The sequence below is a fragment of the Saccostrea cucullata genome, unplaced genomic scaffold (genome assembly GCF_032062105.1).
Source record: "Saccostrea cucullata isolate Sc308-1 unplaced genomic scaffold, CSIRO_AGI_Scuc_v1 ctg1040, whole genome shotgun sequence".
Lineage (NCBI taxonomy): Eukaryota > Metazoa > Mollusca > Bivalvia > Ostreida > Ostreidae > Saccostrea > Saccostrea cuccullata.
Window position 1 is genome coordinate 17,490 of NW_026918208.1, and position 26,527 is coordinate 44,016.

Consider the following 26,527-nt stretch of genomic DNA (forward strand, 5'->3'; position numbering starts at 1 on the left):
AGACTTGCTTCGGATGCTGGATCTGACCTATATTTTCCATACAAGAGACCAGGTTAAAGTTTTGGGAACAGATTAATCCCAATGAACTTGAACCTTGATATCTGCAGTATTAACAAATTGATGAATATTTGTTTACACTATACATGTTTTTCACGCTTCATGAGTAGAAATTGTATATGCGCTGTAAGAGGTTAAACACAACTTGCAAGAATATTGTTGTTGGGATAAATAGTAGATATTAAGAAAATATGATGTGAGATTTGCATTACTTACACTGATAACATTCGTCGAGGTGAGCTTCGTAATCTTTGATTACCTATGTTTTTTCTCTGTTTAGGTTGTGTTTCCATTGTTTGGTCAATTAGACATGCCAGTTAGAAAGGGAGAGAACTCATCTAGTGAAGTGGATTACACTATTTGGTAAAAAGAAACACATTAACACATTTAAAAAAATATATCAGTAGAAAAACATTTTGAGTATTTTAGAAATTCAAAGATTGCTTGCAATGTGTACAGTGATACTCATTTAATATGAACTGTGGAATTTTCTGATATACTGTAAATCACGTTTTATTCGCTAGAACTTTATTTTCACATAATTACGCGAGACAATGAGCTCGTGAAAATTTCATTCTCGTGTTTAAAAGTATTCCTTATGATTATATAGAGTAAAAACAGCAATTCGTGAAAATTATGTCTCGCTAATAAAGAATCAATGACTATCTCGCGAAAATAAGGTGTCGCGAAAATTTAGTGATCTACAGTATAGTGATTTTTTTTGAATCCCCAGGAAAATTCTTAACAATGCATTGTAAATGTTTCCCCAGAACTTTTCCTCAACAAGTTTTTCTATATATTTCACTTTGCCTAATCTTTCAGTTCAAAGTTGATGCACATTGTCAGCAGTTTGATGGAGAGCTCTGTCACCATACAACAACAGATGATGCAGAATCGCGGCTTCCTGGTCATAGGGTATCTGCTGGAGAAGGTAAGAGGATCTTTGAATATATATGTAATTGAATTTCAACATAAATGACTTTTTATGTAATAAAAACTGTGGTATTTTTTTTTTGTCCTTGCATAATAAGAAGACAAAATTTGAGGCACTCCAGTCTTTGTTTTTAGGTCACCTGAGTAAACTCAGGTGACCTATTGCTATCTGTTTTCATCCGGGGGGGGGGGGGGGGGGGGGGGCCCCTCTACTTATATACTGAAAATGAATTAATTGATTGAAATCTTCTCCTTTGTATCAATCAAATATTTTTGATAAGCAAGGGTGCCTTTTCCAAAATTGTGAAATGTGTGGACCAAGGGTCAGGGGTTCATATGTGGTAGTGGCACTATACTGATTATTGCTGAATATTACTGATTAGTCGAAATGCATTTTTTTTGTTCCCCTACTCTGTGTATGGGTATTAAGTAACCAAACTAAACATGCTAATTATTGATATATATATGATTAGCAATTGTGCCTCTTTCAAAATTGTGAATGCCATGACGTCTAGTTTAAAACATGAACCAGAGTCTATCATTGTAAAGTTGTTGCATGATGCTCAGGTGACCTATAAGGCCCATGGGCCTCTTGTCTGTTTTAAAGTTGTTATAAGTTTCAATATATATTCTTTAACAGGCCAGCAGGGAGCATGTGACACCAGCAGTTCTGGAGATTTTCCTGAGACTGACCAATTATCTGGTGGCCCTGCCCACAGGAAGTGTTATCTTAAAACACTTGTTTGATCATATTTTATTCAACCCTGCTCTCTGGATCCACTCAAGTGTAGAGGTATATTGTGCTATCCATGTATTTGTTTTTCAAGTGGTCACAAATTAGTTTAATTATCTCTGGGATTATTTTCCTCCCTATAATTGAAGGGTGATCATTTTACTTGTATACAATCAATTATTGTTAAGATATGCAGTTGAAGTTTGATATCTCAAATACTGATATTTGGAATACCATGGATAAGTGGAACTGATTTGGTCCAACCACTTATTAAGTATTTTACTCTCAGTATCTTGAATCTTTGGATATCATAGTTTTTTCTTGACCTATCATGATTAAAATGGGAACGTTTAAAAGTATTTGTACCATATGCAGTAAAATCTAACATTAATCATGTTTTGAATATTATGAACAGGTCCAGACCAAGCTGTACTGCTACCTGGCTACAGAGTTTATAAACAATGCTCAGATTTATAACAACATCAGACGAGTCAGCGCTGTACTCCAGACAATGCACACACTGAAGCTGTACTACTGGGTGGTTAACCCAGCTGATAGGAGTGGGGTGGTACCTAAAGGGACTGGTAGGTTTTGTTTTAACAGATAAAGGCATATTTAGTGAAGCATTCTTTCTGAAAAGTGTTGGGGAAAAAAATAGTCATGAATTGGACTGTAGGAACTTAGATGCCTGTGGTACATGTATCCTTTACCAAGGAGTGATTAATAATTCTGCTAATCTTCCGTTCTTACAGTCTTATACTAATAATGACACTGCCTTGATATCTGACAGTGATGATGATTTAATTTAAGTGAGACATACGATGAATTATACTTGAACATCCTCTTAAAGTGAAGATTAACTTTGTTCAAATTTTCATAGTTAGGGTAGGTCCATGGTGTTAGGCAAAGGCTTACATAGAAATAGATAGAACCACAATGAGCTTAGTTTAAAGTGTAGATCCAAATCTTCTGAAGACATAACCTCCAAAATTTTGTTGGGACAGGTGTAGGTCGACACAAAGGAGTTTTTTTTTTAATTCAAAGAATCATTTTAAGTAATATTTTTGTTCACATTCTCTTAAACAATCACACTTCCCTTCTGATTTTAAACAAGAATGAAATAAAAGAATATTTTTTATAAAAAAAGAGATTATTAATCATAATGATATTAATTTTGGAAAAGATGTGAGGAATGTGAACATTTTAGGTGAATAGGCCTAGCCTTTTTCTTGATATTTTACTCTCACTAATTCTGTGACTTGTTTTTAGATGGCCCCAGACCAAACTATGATGAGATTGTTAAGTTACGGTCCTTCATGCTGATGTATATGAAGCAGCTTTTGTTGAAAGGAGCAGGGGTACAGGAGGAGGAACTCCAGAGTATTCTTAATTATCTGTCCACTCTACATGAGGTGAGGATTTACTTTGAATTTTTTTTTATTGAAATGTTGATATTCTTTTTAAAAAAAGAATATTGAATGTAACAAAAAGCATGCCAAAATATTTGCCAACATTTAATTTTTGTACTCGTTTTTAATTTGTACAACTGGTAAAAGATAGACAACTCTTAAAAAATTAAAAGAATAGGACATCCATTTCCATTATGCACCAAATTCCGCAATATTTATTGTCAAAAGTCTTCGTAATTTAATCTGTCAATGATGTTTTTACAGGATGACAACTTGATGGATGTTCTGAAGTTGACTGTGGAGCTAATGGCAGAACACCCTATGTCCATGGTGCCCTCTTTTGATAAGAAAGGAGGAATAAGGTGAACATCTGTAAAAAAAAAAAAACTGAAATCTGCAGATATTTGGAATTTTGCCAGATGTGATTTGTAAAAGATCAGGTACTTCTAAACTGTAAACCACCAACCATTTGTTAAAGATATGTATATTTTACAAATTTGTTGCAGAACAATTTTTAAGCTGCTGGCCTCCCCATCAGAAGAGTTAAGGATCCAGTCACTAAAACTGCTGGGATTCTGGCTAATGAGAAGCACACACAAGTAAGAACCAACACCAGTAATCTCCCTTTACTTTCCATCCCCTCTACCTTAAACGATATCTTGCTTTTCCTGTTACGGGTGATCGGTGCTGTATATTTACAGGAGTTCACCAATGCAGATGATCAAAATACTTTTTAGTCGGTCATCAGTCAAAAGTCACTTCAGGTTTTACATTGAAGCATCCTTTGTCATTTTAACAGTGTATATTATATGTACTAAAATGTATTTTCAGTTTTCTCAATGTTTATTTTTGAATGAATTTCAATCTAAATTTTCTGATCATGACATGCCTGCAAACATGAGAAAATGATATAAGCTTTTCATAGAAACTTTCATATTACATGCACATGTATTCTAATTAAGGACATACATTGTACTAAAGATTTAATTTATTGGCATGAATTTACCATACTTTTGATCTTATGCAGTATGATCTTTTATGTCTAAACAACTTCACAATTAAATCAGCTGAAATTTTATCATTTCGTAGTAGAAAAAATGCATGATTGCCAAAAAAAATTTGAAAGAGCTGTTGATGAACAACAGATGATGTATTTGTAGCTACTAAATATAAGTAGAATAAAAAAAAATTTGTGTTGAATATGGAATAAAATTTGTAAACTAAATAAGAAAAAAACACACATTTTAAGTGCTGGATGTACATGAATTTGCATTGTGCATTTGCAATAAATTTCAATTCATTGAAACGTGGTTTCAATTCATGAACATTAATCTCATACCATTATAATCTACAGGAGGAAATCAGATGCCCTTGGACCACACAACTTGTTTTCCTTGATAGGAGAGCGCCTGATGCTGAATGTGTCCACCATAACAATGCCTATATACAATGTCCTGTTTGAGGTGAGAATACATGTTTTATTTACATGTGTGATACTGTAAATAACTTTTTATTCGCGAGAACTTTATTTTTGCATAATTACGCGAGACCATGTGCTAGCCAAAATTAAATTCTAGCGTATAATAGCATTCCTTAAGATTATATAGAGCAATAACCACAATTCGTGAAAATTTTGTCTCGCTGATAAGAGTCAATTACTATCTCGCAAAAATATGGTGTCGTGAAAATTTAGTGATCTTCAGTAGATTTTTTCTTCTGTAAAGGTCGTGCAAAAACATTTGTTGAATTTAGTCGATATCCTCATATATTATATAAGAAGATTATTTTCGTAATTTTCTTAGGCTGAAAGAACATCACATGAAATTCCTCCTTTTGTGATGTTGACGCGCAAGCGTAGCCACAGAAAGTGATATTGCCTGACACACCATTCGGTTGCACCAAAGTTACAAAGAATGTGACGTCATAATATAAGAACCGTGTTTTAACTATTGTGACATAATGACAGCCGAGTCTGTTCAGTTAAGACTGTGTCAGTGCATTCACTTTGAGTGATTATATAAGATAACTATGGACTTCAGTGAATGGTCAATATGTGGTTATAAGGACTCATGGCAATATTGATATTGACCTCAGACATAGAAGTTAATAGCAACCTCACAGGCTCAGTCGCTATCACTTTTTTGTCTGAGGTCAATATCAATTGCCATGAGTCCTTATAACCACATATCAACCTACACTGAAGTCCTTAACTGTATAATAGGGTAAAAGGCGCTCACAGGGAACACACTATTATGACGTCATGTACTATGTAACTTTAGTGCAACAGAACAGCGTGTCATGCAATATTATTTTCCGCGGATGCGCTTTCGCATCAATATCACAAAAGGAGGAATTTCACGTGACGTACTTTCAGCCAATGAAAACTATGAAAATAATCTTCTTGTATAATAGAATGAATTGATGCATTAATACGGTGAAGTAATTTTATACCACATAGCTTTAAAATATATTATGAAACTTAAAGTTTGGATGTAGCGAACTAAGCTTATATAGAAGATAAATCAGCAATCCCTGGCACTTCATTATAAGTGTCTTTTACTGTTAAATTCTGAATGCAAGAACTGGTTTTAAAAAAAATAAGAGATAAATTTTATTACAATAGGTTGTGATTTACAGTGATATGTTTTATGTTCCAGCTTCTAACAGAAAGAATGACCTTGGAGACCTGCACACAAAAACACACAGAACCAGATTCAAATATCAAGATTGAAAATTCTGGTAATATTGCTATTAAAAAAATCTTAGATTCTAATTAATTATCCAAGTGATTTGATTGATAAAAAGTTTATTTTAAAATGATGTTTTAAAACAATATTCTGTTTTTAAAAACTTCTGTTCATTGCTGATTACCATTGCTGGTATTTAACTTTTGATCGTGTTTTACAGCTATTCTTAAGGTGGTGGCGACCATGATCCGTCAGTCTAAGCTTAGTCCTGTTGTTATGGAGGTCAAACGCTGCTTCCTGTCTGATCTGACCATACTGTGTAACAACAATAGGGATAACAGAAGGTGACACTTATATGATATAGATTTCTCTCATTCTGCTAATCTGAATCTTTGTCAGTTGCTTTATTATAAGCCTTATTCATTGTACTCAGTTAAATAATTTGCAATTTTCTACAATTGAGAAGGATTCTGAATGTTGTAAACATGAATTTTGATTATGTCCAGTCCCATGAAGCTTTTTTAAAATGAAAAACGATTACCCTTGTATGAAGCTGGTCTCTAACAAGATTCCTGTGTATTGTAGAACTGTGCTGCAGATGTCAGTATGGCAGGACTGGCTGTTCACTCTAGCGTACATCTACCCCCGTAATGAGGAGGAACAGAAGATTACAGACATGGTAATGGCATTATTCAGGATGCTCCTACATCATGCTATCAAGTTTGAGTTCGGGGGATGGAGAGTTTGGATTGATACTCTAGCTATTCTACACTCAAAGGTAAATAGGAAATATTTTCCAGATAAGATATTGCTTAAAATAAGAACTTAAAATTTGTTTTTACTGAGTATGTATGTGTGAAATGTCACATTAGTTTGGTTACTAAATGGTTTATTTTTATGCACAGGTTGCCTATGAAGATTTCAAAATTCATATGTCCAAGATGTACGACCATTATGTCAAAGTGAAAGCTGATGATGTTGATCCCCAAGAACGAGATCAGCACCCGGTCAGTACTGTGTCAGGTGTATCAGACAGAGTCCTCAATAAACCAGTACCAAAAAGTACCGTTAAAGTAACAGAAATACCAGAGGAGAGTGAAGAAACGGAGGACTCTAATGTGAACAATGTTGGTAAGCTGACCAATGGAGAAGTGGCAGAACCCAGTGAGGGGGATTCAAACAGTGAGGTCAAACAATTCCTGGAGGACGTGATTAATGATGTCGTCCAGAAGGTGGAGTCCAAGAAACCACAGGCGGAGGCCAGGGAGCCACCACAACAGGAAGTGGTGGAGCAAGAGTCGTCCGAGGGTCGACCTACGGTCAGAAGGTCTGCATCACTCGACAGACCCCGACCAGCGGAGACCAAAAAATACCCCACCCGCTCACAGTCATTTAGGGAGGGGGGAACTAAAATGTTCAGTACAGGCCCCCGTGCCCCTCCCTTTAGAATCCCAGAATTCAGATGGTCAGCTTTACACCAAAAACTTCTGTCTGATCTTTTGTTCTCTATAGAAACTGATGTACAAGTCTGGAAAAGGTAAGTGCACATACAAGCTACAGTATCTATTCTTACTCTTCCAGTTTTTGTATTGGATTTAACAGAAAATCTGAGATTGTTTTGTTTTCTCCTTTATACAGCCATAGTTCTCGGACAGTGATAGACTTTGTAAATGCCAGTGAGAACCATGTGTATGTAGTGAATGTCACTCACATGATTTCCCAGCTGGCTGACAACCTGATAACGTCATGTGGAGGGTTACTTCCCCTGCTGGCTGCTGCCACATCACCAAGTGTAAGTACTACAAATGATGTATTTGTAACAGTGTGGGGATCAAGTTTTCTTATTCTTGCCAAAGATAGGTAAATTTCTATCTTATTATACCATTAGTATTCTCAGTATTTTTTTCAATTTTTTTTCGGTGTACCTGATTTTGAGGTCTGGTGTAAAGTAGAAATTGGGGGAAAAAAATTGAGTTCATCAAAAATGATGAAGTGATATACAGTTACACGTCATCTCCAAACTGTTATTTGAAATGAATCTAGTTGATCTTACTCAAAAGCTGTGTGTTATACAGGGAGAGGTGGAGATTTTGGAGCCAACCCAGGGCCTGAGTATTGAGCAGGCTGTCTCTATCCTTCAGAGGATCATGAATTTGACTGATGTACTCATATTTGCCAGCTCCACTAATTTTGCCGAGTTGGAACAAGAAAAGAACATGCCAGCTGGTGGCATCTTGAGGCAGTGTTTAAGACTCGGTAAAATCTAAACTTACATTTATTTTACCATTCTTTATTGGTAAATTTTACCTTTTTTGCAGTATTTTATCAAAAAAACTTATAAAAGGTATTCAAATTGATGTAAGCATAGTAACCATTGAATTAGTCTTTTCTAAAAATGGAAGTTCCCAGTTACTCAATCAAAAGAAGAAAGAAGGATAACTTGCCAGATAATATATGAAATAATAGTTTTCATGAAGGTTCGTTTCATGCAATAAATATGTTATTTTTGTGGTCACAGTATGTACCTCAGCGGTGAGGAACTGCCTGGAATGTCGTCACCGATCCCATCTTAGATCCCCTCCCGGTACTCCCACTGCATCCCCCTCTAGTAGTACCAGAGGATCCAGGAGCTTTAACGGGATGGATCCCATACAGGCTCTTATCATGGCCTCACACCCAACAGAAAAGGTACGGAGGAACATAGATTTTTTTTAGATGGGGGATGTTCTTTGAATTTTGGTATTACAGATAGATAAGTCCTGATGAGATTTTTCTTTTAAATTTGTTGTTATATCCTGGTAATTTGTATTTTGTGTAATTGTAGAATATTGTTGAGAATCTGAATGAGCAGGCTTCTCCCATCAAGGACTTTGATAAGCTGTTACAGGATACGGACATTAATAGACTGAGAGCTGTCGTCTATAGAGATGTGGTGAGTCTAAATTCAATTAAAATTTTAAAAAATTTCTTTATTTTTTCAATTTTAACAATTTTTTGGGAAAATGCGAAAAAGGTACTTTATGAATTTATGTATCATATGTTTGAGCAGCAGGATGTAGTGGTATGCAATTTCCGGACCTACTTTTATATTGCATTGAATAATGAACTTGTTTTTCAGGAGGAGACAAAACAAGCCCAGTTCTTGGCCCTGGCTATTGTGTACTTCACATCAGTGCTGATGGTGTCTAAATACAGGGACATCTTGGAACCCCCCAGCCCAGCTGCCACCCCAACCTCCCACAGAATGTCTATCAACTCCCCCTCAGGTAAGACGCTTATAGTATTAGCTCAGTCACCAGCTAGATATTGTATTAAATTGTCAGACATAGAATAGAATCATTGTAAAATTTGTCTTACTTTGTCTTGCAACTCTGAAAACGTAAGATAAATCAACTGAAGGCTTTATAATCACACTAGAGAAATTTATTTGTTCAACAAGCTTCAGCCATTTTACAAAACCTAAGGCCACTTTTGGAAGGAAATCAAAATGGAGAAAATAAATTGGGGCTACAAATGAGCAAGTCGGATCAAGAAGCAAATGGAGCTAGGTTAAATGAGGAGGAAGAAGACTCAGGGGAAGATTTGCCTCCAGAACACAAACCTCTAGACAAAGCTATGGTTGAGGCAATTGTAGCAGAAGATGATGGGGGAGGAAGTGTGTTGGCCGAAATGTTGAGTGGCAGTCGGAGTTCTTATGACGAGATTCAGGAAGATCCAAACACCCAGACGACTGAGACTGAGTCAGACTCGCTCACCCAGACAAATACTGAGACCGAGTCCTTTGAGAATGAGGCTCACGAGGGGAAGAAAGGTTACCTGGATGTTCATTATTGTGTGCCCCACATAGCTGTCTCACTATTGATGAATAGCATGGATGTCGTCTTGTTGTATATCTATTGTTTTATGACCTTAATCTCTCACATTTATTCAAGGTTTAGTTATTGATATGTTCATTTGATATAAGCTCATTTGCTCCATATCTTTGAGTTTTCATTATTACTGTGCATCGTTTTCTTTTTCATTTTGAAATTATGTAAAAGTTATCTCTCTTCTCTTGTTTTTACCACTCATTACTTTAAGACCTATGGTTTCCTGTATAAAACTGGATCATCAGTGATTTCTCTTAGACTTACTAAATATGAACTCTTTCACGATTGTAATATGTTATGTTTCACCTATTTGAGATGAATTTTGTGTATATTCTGGAATGAACAGTTACTATTGTTGTGATGGATGACTTTAAATAGTGTCAATCTGTCAGGATAATTGAATTTGCAAATGCATACTTTTATGTTATTTTCCAAACGTGGACCTTTATGCACATTCTGTACACCTGTTAATAAGCTTGTTTTTTTTTTATAACAGATGAGGAGTTTGATAGTGGAGACGTCACCAGTGATGGAGATGTATCAAGGGAGGTAATCGATGGAGAAGAGGCATCAGCCGACCAAAGCATGGAGGAATCCCCAAAAATGAAGATCAAAGCCGACATCAACGTAACAGATACAACAGGTATAAAATGTAGAACAGAGTCAGAAAATTTGTCATATCATTTCCAGATAAAGCAGTGGTTTTATTCAGTTTCATTTGTCTCTATTTAGATGAGGATTCAGCTACAAGGTCAGCTACAGGAAGTGAAGACCTTGACAAAAGTGCAGACTCAGCACAGCTAGAGGAAGAGGGAGGAAGCGAGGAGGAAAGAAAGGAAACTCCTAAAGAAGAAACAAAAGAGGACGAACCAGAGGAGGAAGAGGCAAAGGATGAAGATAATGGTGAAGAGGAACAATCCAAGCAAGAGGAGGAAAAGGTTGACAATGAGGAAAAAGAGGAAAAGGAGGAAGCTGTAGAGGAAGGAAAGGAGGAAGCTGAGGGTCAAGAAGAGGAAGGTGCCAAAGAGAAGGAAGCAGCAGGCACATCAGAGGAACCAACACAGGAGGAAACACAACAAAAGGAACAAAAGGAAACAGGTAAAGAAAGGGAAAAAACTTCAAGATGTAGAGAAAGTATATTGTTTTTGGTATTAATGTTTATATTTCAGTCTGTTTAACTGCTTCAACTTGTGCCTGAGCTTTAACTTGGTAACCCTTTTTTTAACTATGAAATATATTCAATATTTTTTTATGATTGCAATTTGGTGACTTTGGTCAGAATAAAACAAACACCATCATTTAGTGAATTGTTTTAAGTTCAAGTTACATTTACCCTTTCAGAAGAAGTAACAGAAGAAAAACCAAGCACACCAAAGGAAAATGGGGAGGTTCAAGAAAATCATGCTGAAGAAAAACTGCCCCAGGAACCGCCACCGGAACCACCAGCTGGTGCCGAGGTCCACGTAGACCACAAAGAAGATGAGGGCAAGAAAGCTGAAGCCAACAAACCTATCCATGCCATATCTGTCACTAACAAAGATGACAGGCCTAAACTGGAGAAGCTTCAGATGCCCAACAAGATTCACGACACTCTGGCCAACCTCCCTGCTGTGGTGGGGGAACCCACAGGATCCCTCACGGAGAGGCTGGAGAAAGCCCTGGGGTCAGTCTCACCCCTGCTCAGGGAAATCTTCGTGGATTTTGCTCCATTCTTGTCCAAGACACTGATTGGCTCTCATGGACAAGAACTACTTATAGGAGGTGGGTTTGCATTGTTTGAAGTACAGACTAATCTGTGATGATAAATTTTATCTATGGTATATGGAAATTATGGCTTTGGAATATTTTATTTCACATTATTCTGTTGTATAGGGAATGTGCATATGGGGTTTGATACATGTACTTCTAGTATTTTGCAAAAGTTCAGGAATTTTCTAAATTCTTACAGAGTAAAATAATTTACCATGGAAAGCTTAAATTGCTCTGTTATATGTAAGCATCAACTTGATATATTCTAGTTTTCTATATACAGGATTTACTTTAAACTTACAATATTACTTGACCTTGGATATATATTTTTAGGTTTGGTGACTTTGAAACAAAGTACATCAGTGGTAGAACTAGTCATGTTGCTCTGCTCCCAGGAATGGCAGAATTCATTACAGAAGCATGCTGGACTGGCCTTCATAGAACTGGTCAATGAAGGAAGGTAAAGATTTACTAAATCTGTGTATATGATGGAAAACTTGCTTAAAGAGTTTCATTCCAATTACAGTAAGCATGGGAAGACTATTAGGGTTCCTGAAATATTAGACTTGAGTGAAATCCTGAATATTAATTGTAGGTTACTTGCTCATGCTACCAGAGACCACATTGTAAGGGTGGCAAATGAAGCCGAGTTTATTCTGAACAGAATGCGGGCAGAAGACGTACAGAAACATGCAGAGTTTGAGGTATGACATTAATTAGAATTCATAATTTAAATACATGTAAAATTAATTAGTGAATTACGAGCCATTATCAAGGTATTCTGGGAAGGAACAGATGTCTACCATCATCTTGATGAAATGCACGAGGGTTGCCAAGGTCAATAAATGAATGCCTCAGTGGACATTGTAATTGTGCATATGGATCATTTACTTCCTAACAGTTAAATAAATATTAATTATCTCAATATGAATCATAAATGTGGAGAAAATGGTGAACCGAGAAAATCATTTTTCTGAACCAGTTGCTTCTTGAAAGTATAAATAAAAAGTTTCTTTTCTTTCATAAACTGTCTAAATGACAAATTGTTAAAATTAATGCACTAATTAATTATTGGCGTTGAGGCATCAGGTGCTCTCTTTTCTGTCTGTATGCCCTCTTGCTTAGCTTAAAAAAACTTAAATGTTATTAAGTACTCTAGACCACTCTACTGTTTTCAACTAAACTTGAGAAAACAGAATTATTGTTTGTTCTCACTGGAGGACTGTAATTCTCATTTAGAATCAAGAAATATTCATTGGGAAACATTTTAAGGGGTCATATAAAAGTTTTTTCACATTGCTAGAAATGACAAAAATTATGCTTATTATTGGCAGTATTTAAGTTACTGTATGGTAACTTTCTAAAGTATACTTGAATTGCAAGATATACCAGTTCAAAGAAGTAGGCTAGAAAATTCTTTTAAAAAGTCCTATTGACAAATATTTCACCACCACAATATCAAAGGAGCAAGGACAAAACTTGAGCTCACGTTTAGTATGACAAGGATATCACCTGGAAATGATTCCGTAATAGTGACTCTTGGAGTCTCTGATGATGACGGTGGATTTTGTTTCTTCCCTGAAAAAGTAAACATGAAGGAAAATTTTATTTTCAGTCACTTTGTGCTCAAACCATGCTGGACCGCAAAGAGGAGGAAAAAATGTGTGACCATCTCATCAAAGCAGCCAAACGACGAGACCACACAGTAGCCATTAAAACCCGCGACAAAATACTCAACATCCTCACCAACAAACATGGGGCCTGGGGCAGGCCCGAGACTGAACAGTAAGTCATTACCCCTGTTAACTTGCTATAGATAAACAACAAAAACTCAACTTTACCAAATCATGGCAGGGGAAGGAGATTGAAAAATCCAATCTGAGCCCTCATGATAGAGAATCAAGTAATGCCATCTTTAGCTAGTAGGTTCAACTTAAGGCATAAGTTTTTTATTTCTTTTGGTTAACGATTCCACCAGCCATAATTTTCACCAATCAAGAAAATAAAAAGATAATATATTACTCCTGACATCACCAAGAATGTACCTTAGGGAAATTGTACTTGGAAAATTTTTTGGCTCAAATTGTGGACAATGAAGTGGATTATCTACTTAATCATTCTGATGTAAATTTTTTCAGCGACAGAGATTTCTGGCGATTAGACATTTGGGAGGATGATTCCAGAAGACGACGGAGATTGATTAAGAATCCGTATGGATCCACACATCCAGAGGCCACACTAAAGGCAGCCTTAGAACATGGTTAGTAATCCATTCAGATAGGTCTTAAAACAGATATCACCTAGAATGAAAAATTAAATTAAAATGCACTGTAAAAAAGATTTGTAAAAAAAAAAAATTGAATCTCACATATATCAGAAATCAAAAAATTATTTGACATCAATCCTGATACAAATTTCTTCACAACTTTTGGTAAAGTGCTAACACACAAACAGTTAAGTACAATTGCTTCAATACATTTAATTCCCCTCCAGTTTCTTTGCAAGGGGATATGTACAGTGATAAACCCTTTCTTAATTTGGAAATATTGTTGTAGGAGAGAATGAAGATGCCATTAACCAGGCCCGGGAGGCCTTCCATGCTCACCTGGCCAAGCTCAAGAGATCCCAGATTCAGCCGGATTACACGGACGAGGAGCTACTAATGGAGGAGAGAGACATGGAACCAGAGTTTGCCGGTAGGTGGGGCTGTTCTATGGTGTTTAGTGCTGGATTCGAAATTATAGCTGCTAAGCTAGGTAGATATCAAGTTCTGTCGAACCCAGTTTATTACTAAACACTTGTTATTCTTAAGTGGCTTGCCTAGCATATATTACATATTTTCTTCACCTTAAGTTTGCAGCTGTTATGATCTGTAACACATCCCTGTTTTCAGTATCAGTAAATTGGAAATCATTTCATTATATAGATAACGCTTTTTAATAAAATTCTTTCATGTTCTCGTATATTGTTTTAGAAGCAAGTGTTTCACTGAGAAATGATTAGGTTTTTTTTATTTGTACAGGTCCTGTTGCTATGTCTACATCCTGTAAGCTGATAGCCCCGGGAGCAGCCATTAATGGAATCATGTCCATCACTAAAACAGAAATGTACTTTGAGATGGATGAAGAGAATGAAGAAAACAAGAAACTTGACCCTAAGGTATTGACTCACTTCAGTGTTACCTGTATCAGCAATAGTAAGTATGGTCAGCTGATACAGGTGGGCAGTGCTCAGAATATATATGTTGGTAACAAGATATCAGCTGTTCTAATAATGGAACACTGATATCAAGGTGTTTTGTACAAGACATCATTATTACAGAGGTTGTCAGTGGTAGTAAATCTTCAGTGTCTTCTGTAGAACACATGAGATCCTCAAGATTTTTCTGCTGTACAACTGGAACATTGTGTTCTGGTCTTAAACTGTTTTTGCCTTCCAGGGTTTTTGTTGAGTATACTTTCAGTTATAATGGCTGCTGATGGTGTAGAAGACAACTTTTTTTGATTGATCTGAGATCATCTGAATCGGCTGAAGTCTCTCTAAGTTGAAGTTGAACTTGGCTACACTTCTGCACTTCAAAGATGGAGCTAGTTACATATTAAAGATCAATGCTGTTGTTGGACTACATTGGATACCACAGTCTAAAATAAACTGAAAGAGTGGTCTTCCAGGGATCCCAAACCATGGAACTGTAGTTCAGTTCTCTCACATTGGTAATATTTTTGTCACAAGAAAAAACGCATTATACACGTAGTTGCCAACCCACATCTTATTTTGTTGGGTTACTCTCAATTTGTTTTGACAAATTAATTGAAAATTCAAATCAATTATAAAACAAATTTGAATTTTGCCTTGGTAAATATAGATCGATAGGATTCACAAACAATCCAATCGTAAGGGGGCCGAAATTTTAGTACAATATTTTGAGGCATCATAGTAAAATGAATTGTCTTTACTGTTTTAGTGCAATTTTTTTCGCTTAATTATTAAAATTAAACAAAATTAAGTAATTATAGGTATAAAAATGTAATTACAATTTGATACAACTAATTTTTTAACCGATTTTGCAATTGATAGGTAGGTTGACGTCGTTGCAGTGTGTTTTTGACGTTATGATAATCTGTAGCTCTTAAAGAAAGGGGTAATAAAAATATTATTAAAGAAAAAGTAATAAAGATACTCATGAAATTTAAAACATGAAATTTATATTCACCAATATTTTTATTATGTTTTCATGTGAAGCATTGTGCTCGTCATATTTTGTAATATTCTATAAAAATAGTAAAATCTGCTAATTTTTTGCTTTTTGGATGCCCCCTTGTAACAAGATGTAGAATTTTGTGTTTTTACAAATATTGTATAACATAGTATTGTATCAAATATCATAGTTTGAACAAAATGTCTACAATTAATAATTTGCTTTAAAGTGCTAAAAATTGGTATTTTCCTATATAATCCTATAGTAAATGTACCTGTATTTTGAGACAAAAAACCTGGACGGTAGATTTCCCCCAAACTTTGCATGTACACTGAAGTTAATGTAAGTCATATATGGTATAAAAATGAAGAGTTTTGCTATTGTGGTTTTCACACAATAAAACTATAGTCGGCCCCCTTAAAAGAAGGAAAAAACATTTATGTACATTTCAAAGAATCTTATAAAACAACTTGGATAAAATAATTTGATCGATGATAGCATTATGCTCATGTACATTATGTATAATTTGTACTCGTTTATTGGGACTCATGATCAAAATGATCTTTTGAAACCAAATTTTTTTTTGTTCTCAAAACAACTATGCAGATTTGGAAAGAACTTTTAGTTTAACAAAATAATCTACACTTAATTCAGGTCAAGACTAAACAATGAAACTGTAACCCTTTTACGATGTAAATTTTTATCAAAGAACTTAATCAATGAAAATTAAAATCTTGCTTTTGTGAGTTGAAATTGCTCCCCCCCCCCCCCCCCTAAAAAGGTATCCAATGCAAAAATGCTATTTGTACATATTCACATTTAAAATGTGATATAATCATGATACTGTAAACCAACTTTTATTTGCGACGACTTTATTTCACGATTTACCAGTGGTAAACTACTTCGCGATGATTCACAGATTAAGCTTTTTTTAATCACACAGAGACTTTAACAATTTTACGTGGAAAGAAATGTATTGCGATTAAGGACTGAACTTCAAAAAGTAGATTGTCAAATAAAAGTTGGTTTACAGTAAATTTCATGAAAAATAAGAATTATTTTAAATGTAAATGTGACTTTTCTATGATTGAAATTTACATCAAAGAATTGCTTTTTTTAAAAGAGGTTTTATATATGCATAAGTCACAGCATGAAATCCTATCACTGGGCACCAGAAAGTTGGTTTTACTCAACAAAAAATTCTAAATGGGTGTCAATAGATTTTGTTTGCAATATTTTCTTTAATGAAATAAGGAATTTAGAAGGGAAAAATAAAAGAATAGAAAACTGCTTGGCCAAATTACAATTTATAAAAAAAGAATAATAATCCATGTATCTGATGGACAGTATAGGTAGGCATTTTAATGTCACGTAAAATTTGCAACACAGAAAAAAAATGAATCGGGTTTACTCCATTACAATGAGTATAATAGATAATTGTTTCACATAAATAAAAAAACTGCATTTACTTTAGTGAATTAACAAAATTGATTCACTCACCTGGCAGAATATAATATTTTGTGTCATAGTCAGGTTAGATGGACGGTCATGAACTAATGATAATTCATTATTTTTTAAGTATATGTAAGGTCAATGTAACAGGATCTACTGTACAAATAGGTTTTTTTGTTGTTTCCTTATCTGTTTTTAAATGGGGAGTCTTGTATGGATTCTATCTAATTGAAATGTTCAAAATAAATAGGTTTGACATTGTTTTATTTTAGAAGTTAGGAATATTGCTCAAATGTCTTTTATTTTGAGATATCAGAAAATTAAAAGATGATACAGTGAAAACTGTCTAATCCTATACCTGAATAATCCGACACACTGTGAATTCTGACATTAAATTTCTTTCCCATTTTACTATTAACACTGAGCAATCCAACATCCTGTCTATTCCAATACAAAATTTGTCTTCCAGTGCATTTCAGATAAAACAGGTTTCACTGTTTTCAGCTCTACTGGTCAGAGTCCGTCTGTCTGTCTGTCCGTCTGTAAACAATTTTTCAAAATGCTATTCCTCCTACAGTTTTGGACTGATTTCAATATAACTTGGCACACAAGTAGACTACACTAAGATACATAATTCTATGTATCGGTTTTTAATTTCGATGAACGGTGTTGCCGTTGTTTAAAAATAAAAATTTTTGTGAAAAATTCAAAATGCTACTCCTCCTACAGTTTTAATCTGATTTCAATATAACTTGGCACACAAGTAGACTACACTAAAATACATAATTCTGTGTATTGGGTTTTAATTTCGATGAATGGTGTTGTCGTTGTTACTAAAAATAGAAATTTTTGTGAAAATCATTCAAAATGCTACTCCTCCTACATTTTTGGTCTGATTTCAATATAACTTGGCACACAAGTAGACTACACTAAGATACATAATTCTGTATATTGGTTTTTAATTTCGATGAACGGTGTTGCCGTTGTTACTAAAAATACAAATTTTTGTGAAAATCATTCAAAATGCTATCCCTCATACAGTTTTAATCTGATTTCAATATAACTTGGCACACAAGTAGACTACACTAAAATACATAATTCTGTGTATTGGGTTTTAATTTCGATGAATGATGTTGTCGTTGTTACTAAAAATAGAAATTTTTGTGAAAATCATTCAAAATGCTACTCCTCCTACATTTTTGGTCTGATTTCAATATAACTTGGCACACAAGTAGACTACACTAAGATACATAATTCTGTATATTGGTTTTTAATTTCGATGAACGGTGTTGCCGTTGTTACTAAAAATACAAATTTTTGTGAAAATCATTCAAAATGCTATCCCTCATACAGTTTTAATCTGATTTCAATATAACTTGGCACACAAGTAGACTACACTAAAATACATAATTCTGTGTATCGATTTTTGATTTCGAGGAATGGTGTTGTCGTTGTTACTAAAAATAGAAATTTTCGTGAAAATCATTCAAAATGCTACTCCTCCTCCATTTTTGGTCTGATTTCAATATAACTTGGCACACAAGTAGACTACACTAAGATACATAATTCTGTGTATCGGTTTTAAATTTCGATGAACGGTGTTGCCGTTGTTACTAAAAATAGAAATTTTTGTGAAAATCATTCAAAATGCTACTCCTCCTACAGTTTTAAACTGATTTCAATATAACTTGGCACACAAGTAGACTACACTAAAATACATAATTCTATATGTCGATTTTTGATTTCGATGAATGGTGTTGTCGTTGTTACTAAAAATAGAAATTTTTGTGAAAATTTCAAAATGCTACTCCTCCTACAGTTTTGGTCTGATTTCAATATAACTTGGCACACAAGTAGACTACACTAATGTACATAATTCTGTGTATCGGTTTTTGTCATTATTCTATTTATTGCTTTTGTAAAGTTTTATATCCTTACTGTTACTTTTCTCTTTCTTTATTATAAGTACAAACCAAGAAGTCTTGACAGAGACTTTTTATTATTTCCCACAAATGTACAATTTAAAATGGAAAACAGCGTTTAAAAAAACATCAAGGTGGGACTATATTTTTGACAAAACAGTGAAACCTTAATGCATAGAAAAATACAAGAAACTTGTATTCCTTTAAATCTAAAGGAAAGATTGATTGTATGTTGTTTAACGTCCCTCTTGAGAATTTGTTACTCATTTTGAGACACCACCACTTGCCGGTGGAGAGCTGCAAATTTTCTATACTCAGCACTGGGGGCCATTGAGCAGGGAGGGATCTTATTCATGCCAGCACCTACTGCAACATAGGACCTCTGTTCCTTATTCGAAGGACCAATTTCCACGTCCCGCAGTGGGATTCAAATCTCCAACGTAAGGATCAACTCCTTACTTCGCGACTCTCTCTAGAGCAGACGCTCTAACTACTGCACCAAGCGGGCAAATTAAAGTAAAGAAGTGAAATTCATTTTTACCAATATCTTCATTTTTACCAATATCTATATATCTCTTTTTTGTAGTATTATCTTAAAGAAATTATGTGGTGACATTTTTCTACACAGCAGGATATCAAGATTTGAAATAGTATTTTCTTATTGTCAAGAAATAATAAAATGACCTTGACCTGACCTTGCTGCTAAAGTAAAAGTCTCAATTTAATGAAATCATCACTTGATATGATCTCAATGAAAATTTTCAATTTTAATATCTTTTTAGAAACTAATCTTTTGGGGTACCATAAGAACTGTCATTGCTATTTCACCTTTCCCTTTCGAGCAAAATTTATGAGTTGTGTATATGTAAGGTAAATACACCTAAATCTAGAAAAAAAAAATCACTCAATAATTCCATGTGTAATTAACTACATGTCATCATTAATAAAAAGCAGATTATTAAATACACAAAACCACATCCTCATAGAGTAGGGAAAAGTCAGGAATTGTTTCAGGAACCAACACAATTATAATATTTTACAGACTTTGACATAATTGTAGTGTTCAAATGAATAAGGTTTTATTGAAAACTTTATTTCCTCTGTGCAATTTGTCATTATATTTATCTGTAAAAAAAAAAAAAGTACATCTACTGTATAGTATTGCTGGGATTCTAAAAAGACAAACAATATTTAACTATCTACCCATGTGTCAAAATACTGGTACTTATTGACCAAATGAAAACAAATGAATTACATGCACTGTGTTAAACCTGTTTTTTGAGTATTTTGAAGAAATGAACTTCTATAAAATTTTATTTGATATCCAAGAAATTTTAATTAAATAGGCAAGTGATTGGGTACTTTTGAAGTCAGATCCCAGTAAAATGTCCTCGAGGCCCATTGTGTTCAAGTGAAAAAAACTTGTTGCTTACATTGTGTTAAGTTGTTCCCTTGAAACCAACATCAGGCACGTGCCATTTTGAAGTCAAAAACAGTGACATTTATTCCAGGTCTGACACAAGCTGGAAGAAGGATGGCCTGAAAGAATCGGATGACAGATAATGGCTGAACATGTAAGTAGTCTAACACAAATGGAATTAAGGTAATTAACACAAAAATGAGCACAACTGTAAGGGTTCCCCTGCCAAACAACTTCATTTTACCTTGAGTTTATACTAATATAGTTAGTTTATCTATGAGTCCATGGATCGGGTTGGTACATGGTTTTGTATTAATTTATTAAGTGTCTCAGAAGAATGGCTTGTATTAGATTTCTGTGATCTTTTCATGATGAAAAATAAAGTGAAATCTGCAAACAATTAGTTGAATGACAGGATGATGTTTTGGGATCTCAACTTGTTAGGATGAAAAGTAAAATATAATTATGACAATGTTCTTTTTCATTGTAGAATGCTTTGATACATTAGCTACATATCTTAAAAACATTAAAAGAAAAATGATATTTAAAATTTTCATATTGATAATAATTTAAACTTAGCTTTAAAATTCAAGATACATTGTATACAATTATTTCATCCAAGTTTCTTTGATAAATTTTTGGTGCAGCTTTGTAAGTGAAATGGCAGAGGCTTTCATAATAATAATAAAAAAATATATTATCCAATTTTCATAAAAATGAGGAAAAAAAATACATTCTTTTTTTTTTGTACATGTACATGTATATCTACAATATTAATGAGCTTTGTAGGACTGGTAAAACAAGAATGAGACACAGAACTAATTGCTATAAATGAAATGTGTTGACAACATGAGGTTTTGTAAAACACCTTGTTCAGGATTGGAAAATCCAGACAATTTTGTAATCTCAGTTTACTGATACACAATATTATGCCTGTAACAAAGAATAAAGGTCTGCAAAAAAGTGGTTTACAAGCTACTTGTACTTGTTGCAATTCCGCAGAATATTTTGGATCATGGTATTTTATGTCACAGGAGTCACTCCGATGACCTATTACTATCTGTTTCTGTCTTGTCATTTGTAAACATTGGAATTTTTTCATATCCTTGAAAATGTTGGGACCAATCTCAAACAGTCTTTAGCATCCGTAGACAAAAGGGAATATTAAAATAAATAAAATGTTCATGATTCCTGCACTCCCAGAGTCTGAAAAATAGACCAAAAACAATATAGAACTTTAAAGCGCAGACATTGATTGAATGGTTTTAAAGGGCAATTGACCTTCTACAAAAATATAAAAAATTATATATGACCCTTGTTCTAACCCTTAAGGTTGCAGCTAATTTGGTCATGTATTGAAAAGTATCATATATTGATACAACTGAACTTTGGTATTTAATGATATACAATGTATCTTAAATCCATGGATATTTGAAGTAAATTTGAGGTCCCAACCAATTTTTCCTTGAATATTTTATCCTCAATACATGTAACAAATCATGGGGTATCTGAAAATTTGTTCTTGATCCCATCAAGTTCCAGATTTATACAAGATTTGAGTGTAGTTGAAGAGCTATAAGAACAAGAACTACAAGTAAACATGGATTTTTCAAGTACATATATTTGTAATCTTGTGTGATAAACGACATAAAATTAAGTGTAAAATTTTAACATTTGACCCCAGTTTTACTACTTCACATTAATATTCTGTTCCCATGTCTTCCCCATTAAGTAAAGGCTATTAATTTGAGTAATTTTTCATTTAATCATCCTGTTTGTTGGTAGAATATATAGGATTTTGTGGCTTTTGGTTAAAGAGGATGGTAGTATTAAACGAGCATTTCTAGGTGCAGATAATATGCTCTGTCTTTTGCAGTTATATCATTATTTTTTGTCAATTTTTGACCAAAAAACTGGACTTCTGATGCACACAAAACAATGCTTTATTTGATGTACATTCGTATTAGATTCCCCCATGTTCCTGTGCTGTAATTTAACTATTTTAGGCGTGTAAATTTCTTATGGTTCTTAGCTACAACGTCAGCCATTAAAGGAAATGTGATTAAAATTCAACCGTAGGAGGCATGTAAAAATTTTATGGATAAAATTGTGTAATCTCTTGTCTGAATATCAAAGACTTTCTCCCAGTTTTATTGGTGTCAGAGACGAGACATTCTAATTGTGAATCTATAAAATATTTTGAAAATGCCATTATTGCAGAAATAATTTTTATATGTCAAAGGCACACATGGATACGTCATTATTTTTTTTCTTTTGGCAAGGAATTAGCCCAGAGACACAAAAATGTTTTTTTTTAAGTCTGATGCAAACACGAACTATATACATAAAAGTTCTCAATCTTACATCTTTAAATATTTAGATATAAAATTAAAAAGTATAGACAATCCGTTCTTCAGAGGGGTCAGTTAGTGTATGCACATTTTTTAGGCCACAAAACATGACATGTGACATGCGTACATATACTTTGATTGTAATGATGTCACACTTTGACACTAGATCGTCAGCAGATGTTGGGAAAAGATGGCTGACCCGCACCTCGCTTAACGCAATTAACCAATTTTACAAAAATAAAAAGATAGATATTTAGAGTCGGGATGCTTATCTAGATATGTAACAATATAACAAAAACAAGAATTTGGGAGGAATTACCCGCTTGTGTCTTTTAAATGACACATAGAACTCTTTGCTTATCACGACTATGTGACGTTGATAGCAGCAACCCGCGTGATAAACGTTTCAAGATAAATCGTACAAGCTTCGAAGATAAGTTCGTTATTCCAATATTTTTCATTCAGAAATTAGATTTTTGTGTGTCTGTCATCGGAGAAAGACACTTAAAAGATGTTAAACCTAGTCATGGCGGAAGCTTCAGGTCGGCCATTGCGCGTGATGGCACCATTGCTCTCGTGTCGAAACAGTACAGACGAAGCAGTAACATCCCATTTTATCTTAGTCTAAAAACCACGTTTTTATCACGATTCTCATTATTTCAGGAAAATATCTTTTATAATATGAAATTGTTAATGAATTGTTTTTGATAACCTTTGATAGCATCGCGGATTTCATTGCTCAAGATTAAGGGAAATTTGTATATCTTGGAGGAAATGAAAAAAAAAGAAACATTTTTAAGATTGACGAGTGAGCAATACTGTGGCTGAGTTACATCATATAAGCAACCCTTGACTTGGTGGCAATAAATAGGTATTTCCTGTGGTAGGGAGCTTGTACGAACGGTTGACAGGAACATTTCTCGGGGGTCAGTAAAGGTCGTTCCCTACAGGAAAGGGTTTGATGTACTGCTGAATTGCCTGCTGTTACCTTTGAATCAAAGTAGCTCATTAAAGGCAACGAATCGGTCCTTCTTTGTACATCGTTTGATGCCCGGGATTTACAACTCGTTGCAAAATACAAATGTCACTAAATGATATAATGTCCATCTGTGTTTTGAGACGATGTTGCGCTGAGAGTAACCTATGTTGATGGCATGTCGGATATTATTAATTGCATGTCTTTATGTTTGTGGAAAAGTTGGGATATCCTACAAAAAAATCTAGAAGTACGTTTCAATGTACGTGTAGTATTTGGATTAATATCTTTACCCATAGTCTATTATTTGAATTATAAGAGCTAATCATTCCAAGTTTACTGTATTGTGACTTTTGTTGGTAGATTGTCCATCTCTATGCTTACACAGTAATGGCTTTCCTTCATTTTAATTGCAAGAATAAGCTAGAGATCTTGGCATACTTTCTCTTTAGCGCTTTAAAAATTTTTGTTCAAGTCTGTAAGAAAGGTTCCAAAAGGTTCCAATTTAAGTCTTTAAAATGGCATAGAGCAGACAGTTTTGACGTAGAGAAGATCAATCCATTGTTGTCTGAAGCATATTATATGCGGAAATGTAGAACTCGTCACCATTCTGACGGAAAATTGGATCTGACTAGGCCTTTCTGAACGTCAGCCGCCATCAGCGCCTTCCCCTCCTTCATGCCTGAAAATGGTCAGCCGCGCTCGCTATTTCTACAGACATTCTGTAACTCCTAATTGGCTTTCGTTCTCTCTTCGCGATTCCGTTGATTGAGGAAGTTTTTAAGATTCATTTGTTCAGCAAATGAGATACATTTTTAACTGTCAGTACGTCACAAATACTTTGTTCTTTCTGAAAATGAAACAAAATTGTGATTTTTATTGATTGTGATCTTGAGCATCATAACGTTTTGTTTGTAGTATCCAAGACGCCAGTCCTAAGTCTTCTCAATAAATATATTGTCTTCGGTTATAATTTTTCCATGCCAAACGAATAGATGTGTGTTGAAATTTGTTGTAATTTTTCTAAGGATCCTGGTAATTCCGAATATTTGAATTTTATGAAGGGTTGCTGTCTGTGGGGAAATTAATGTTGAAATTTTATATCCATATTGTATATTTGTCAAGAAACACGATAAGATTTTTTTCCTTAAATCTCAAATTAAATGCATCATTTTATGAACCGTAAATAATGTGTCAACACTGTGTTGGGTCCATCGTATTTTAATATTTTGCAATATATATGTCGATTAGTGTTCATAAAGCGGCTTGGCACTGTTGTCGCAAGATCTTATCAGAGACCGAACCCGATCCGAAGTCACTAACGCAGGGTCGCCTTACGGCGGATGACACTTAAAATATATGGCGTACATACGCCCAGGATCGCGTCCGCTCCATTATAGGAGGAGGCAGACAATGACAGTTGTCTCGCAGCTTACAGGAGATGGGCTTGTTTGGAAAAGACCCCGATGATGCCATATTAAAGTTTATTGGTCGGAGGACTACAGATTCTTATCAGGAAGTGTTTAATTTCAGCATAAAAAACGGAATTAAACTATATATGAGCATTAGCGTTTCTTTTCCAATAAAATGTTTGGAATACGGGTAATTCAAGTGTTTATTTCATTTTAAACGTTAACGCGTTACTAAGAAAAAGTTTTATGATATTGAAGATAAAGGTTCGCTACCAATCTGGATTAATATTCTTCAATTGCAGAATTACTACTGTGAGAAAATTTTAGTTCTACTGGTCAGATACCAGATGAACTTATGCATATGTTTCTTGGAATTTTATTTAAAACATCACTTCCCTATATATATAGATTTTGAAGTAATACTTAATACAAGAGTAGACTACACAAAGATGCATCTTCCTTTATCATAAGTTTACAAACCAGTAATAGAGCAACACTCTCGTCAGAGACCCGTTTGATGTATAGGCAATGCATGGCCTTTCAACAATGTTTCGGGACTATAGTTCTACAGCAAGGAGTTGGGTGAAAACAACTTGGGATAGTATTTGCCTGATGTTTGGACAGCTATAGGTCGCTGAAAAACAACAAGTCGATGTAAAGATTAAAGAAAATAGTACATACGCTCTTGTGGAGTCGATGTTAACATGGCACTTTGTTAGAAGGAGATTGTACATTTGTAAATTTAAACTTCTTTGATGCTTACCGAGTAAATACGCTCTTGTACACCAAATGTACAGCTAATATCACTGTTACCGACCGTCTAATGATATTCTAAACTAGCAATGAAATTAAACTATAAACATTGAAAAATAATTTGAGTTGTAGGTAATTGATCTACAGTGGTTGTTTACAAGACGATAGAGGTTTTATGCGAGATACAAATAATAAACTTAACTTGATGTTAAGAAAAATCAAAGAAAAAGGGAAGATAATGTTAATTATGCTCACATACACTAAAAAATTATAATCCTTACATATATTTTCGTGCTTTTGACAGAAAAAGCATATCGTATTAAATCTTGTTGATTAACTGTTGTTGGCGCGCCAGGGCACTGGAACCACCCGCGACGAGCCTGCTATAACTATCTATTCCCCGAGACTTTATAGCGCATTTCATAAATCATAAACGGGACAACACGCGACAATAATACGAGAAGTTTTTAACCTGCCGTGAGATGTTTAAAAAAAAATTCACAGAGTGAGGGTCCATCTTTTAAAAATTTTGAAGTTAAAGGCAACAGAGGGGCAAACGAAAGAATGATTTTTCTGGATGAACGATTTTCCTTCATGAAAGATTTT

General features: G+C 34.4%; 2 protein-coding genes across 5 annotated transcripts in view; both read left to right on the plus strand.

Annotated features, from left to right (window-relative positions):
• LOC134259194 (neurobeachin-like) overlaps positions 1 to 26,527 on the plus strand; it is a 112,787-nt gene that overhangs the window by 17,198 nt on the left and 69,062 nt on the right. For 3 of the 4 annotated variants that reach the window (XM_062741794.1, XM_062741816.1, XM_062741810.1), the window contains exons 13-38: positions 338 to 420; positions 880 to 988; positions 1,631 to 1,783; positions 2,139 to 2,307; positions 2,993 to 3,135; positions 3,397 to 3,494; positions 3,639 to 3,731; positions 4,487 to 4,595; positions 5,790 to 5,871; positions 6,040 to 6,163; positions 6,405 to 6,597; positions 6,725 to 7,356; positions 7,458 to 7,611; positions 7,895 to 8,075; positions 8,338 to 8,507; positions 8,644 to 8,751; positions 8,938 to 9,085; positions 10,185 to 10,331; positions 10,421 to 10,786; positions 11,030 to 11,449; positions 11,771 to 11,897; positions 12,033 to 12,141; positions 13,053 to 13,222; positions 13,576 to 13,697; positions 13,993 to 14,133; positions 14,460 to 14,596. In XM_062741794.1, the coding sequence (XP_062597778.1) occupies positions 338 to 420; positions 880 to 988; positions 1,631 to 1,783; positions 2,139 to 2,307; positions 2,993 to 3,135; positions 3,397 to 3,494; positions 3,639 to 3,731; positions 4,487 to 4,595; positions 5,790 to 5,871; positions 6,040 to 6,163; positions 6,405 to 6,597; positions 6,725 to 7,356; positions 7,458 to 7,611; positions 7,895 to 8,075; positions 8,338 to 8,507; positions 8,644 to 8,751; positions 8,938 to 9,085; positions 10,185 to 10,331; positions 10,421 to 10,786; positions 11,030 to 11,449; positions 11,771 to 11,897; positions 12,033 to 12,141; positions 13,053 to 13,222; positions 13,576 to 13,697; positions 13,993 to 14,133; positions 14,460 to 14,596 (4,488 nt within the window). The remainder of the gene's footprint in view (positions 1 to 337; positions 421 to 879; positions 989 to 1,630; positions 1,784 to 2,138; positions 2,308 to 2,992; positions 3,136 to 3,396; positions 3,495 to 3,638; positions 3,732 to 4,486; positions 4,596 to 5,789; positions 5,872 to 6,039; positions 6,164 to 6,404; positions 6,598 to 6,724; positions 7,357 to 7,457; positions 7,612 to 7,894; positions 8,076 to 8,337; positions 8,508 to 8,643; positions 8,752 to 8,937; positions 9,086 to 10,184; positions 10,332 to 10,420; positions 10,787 to 11,029; positions 11,450 to 11,770; positions 11,898 to 12,032; positions 12,142 to 13,052; positions 13,223 to 13,575; positions 13,698 to 13,992; positions 14,134 to 14,459; positions 14,597 to 26,527) is intronic. The other variant, XM_062741803.1, reaches the window with a different exon arrangement.
• Positions 9,229 to 9,870, plus strand: LOC134259247 (uncharacterized). The gene has a single exon (XM_062741852.1). The coding sequence runs from the start codon at positions 9,333 to 9,335 to the stop codon at positions 9,762 to 9,764; it is 432 nt and encodes a 143-aa protein (XP_062597836.1). The 5' UTR covers positions 9,229 to 9,332; the 3' UTR covers positions 9,765 to 9,870.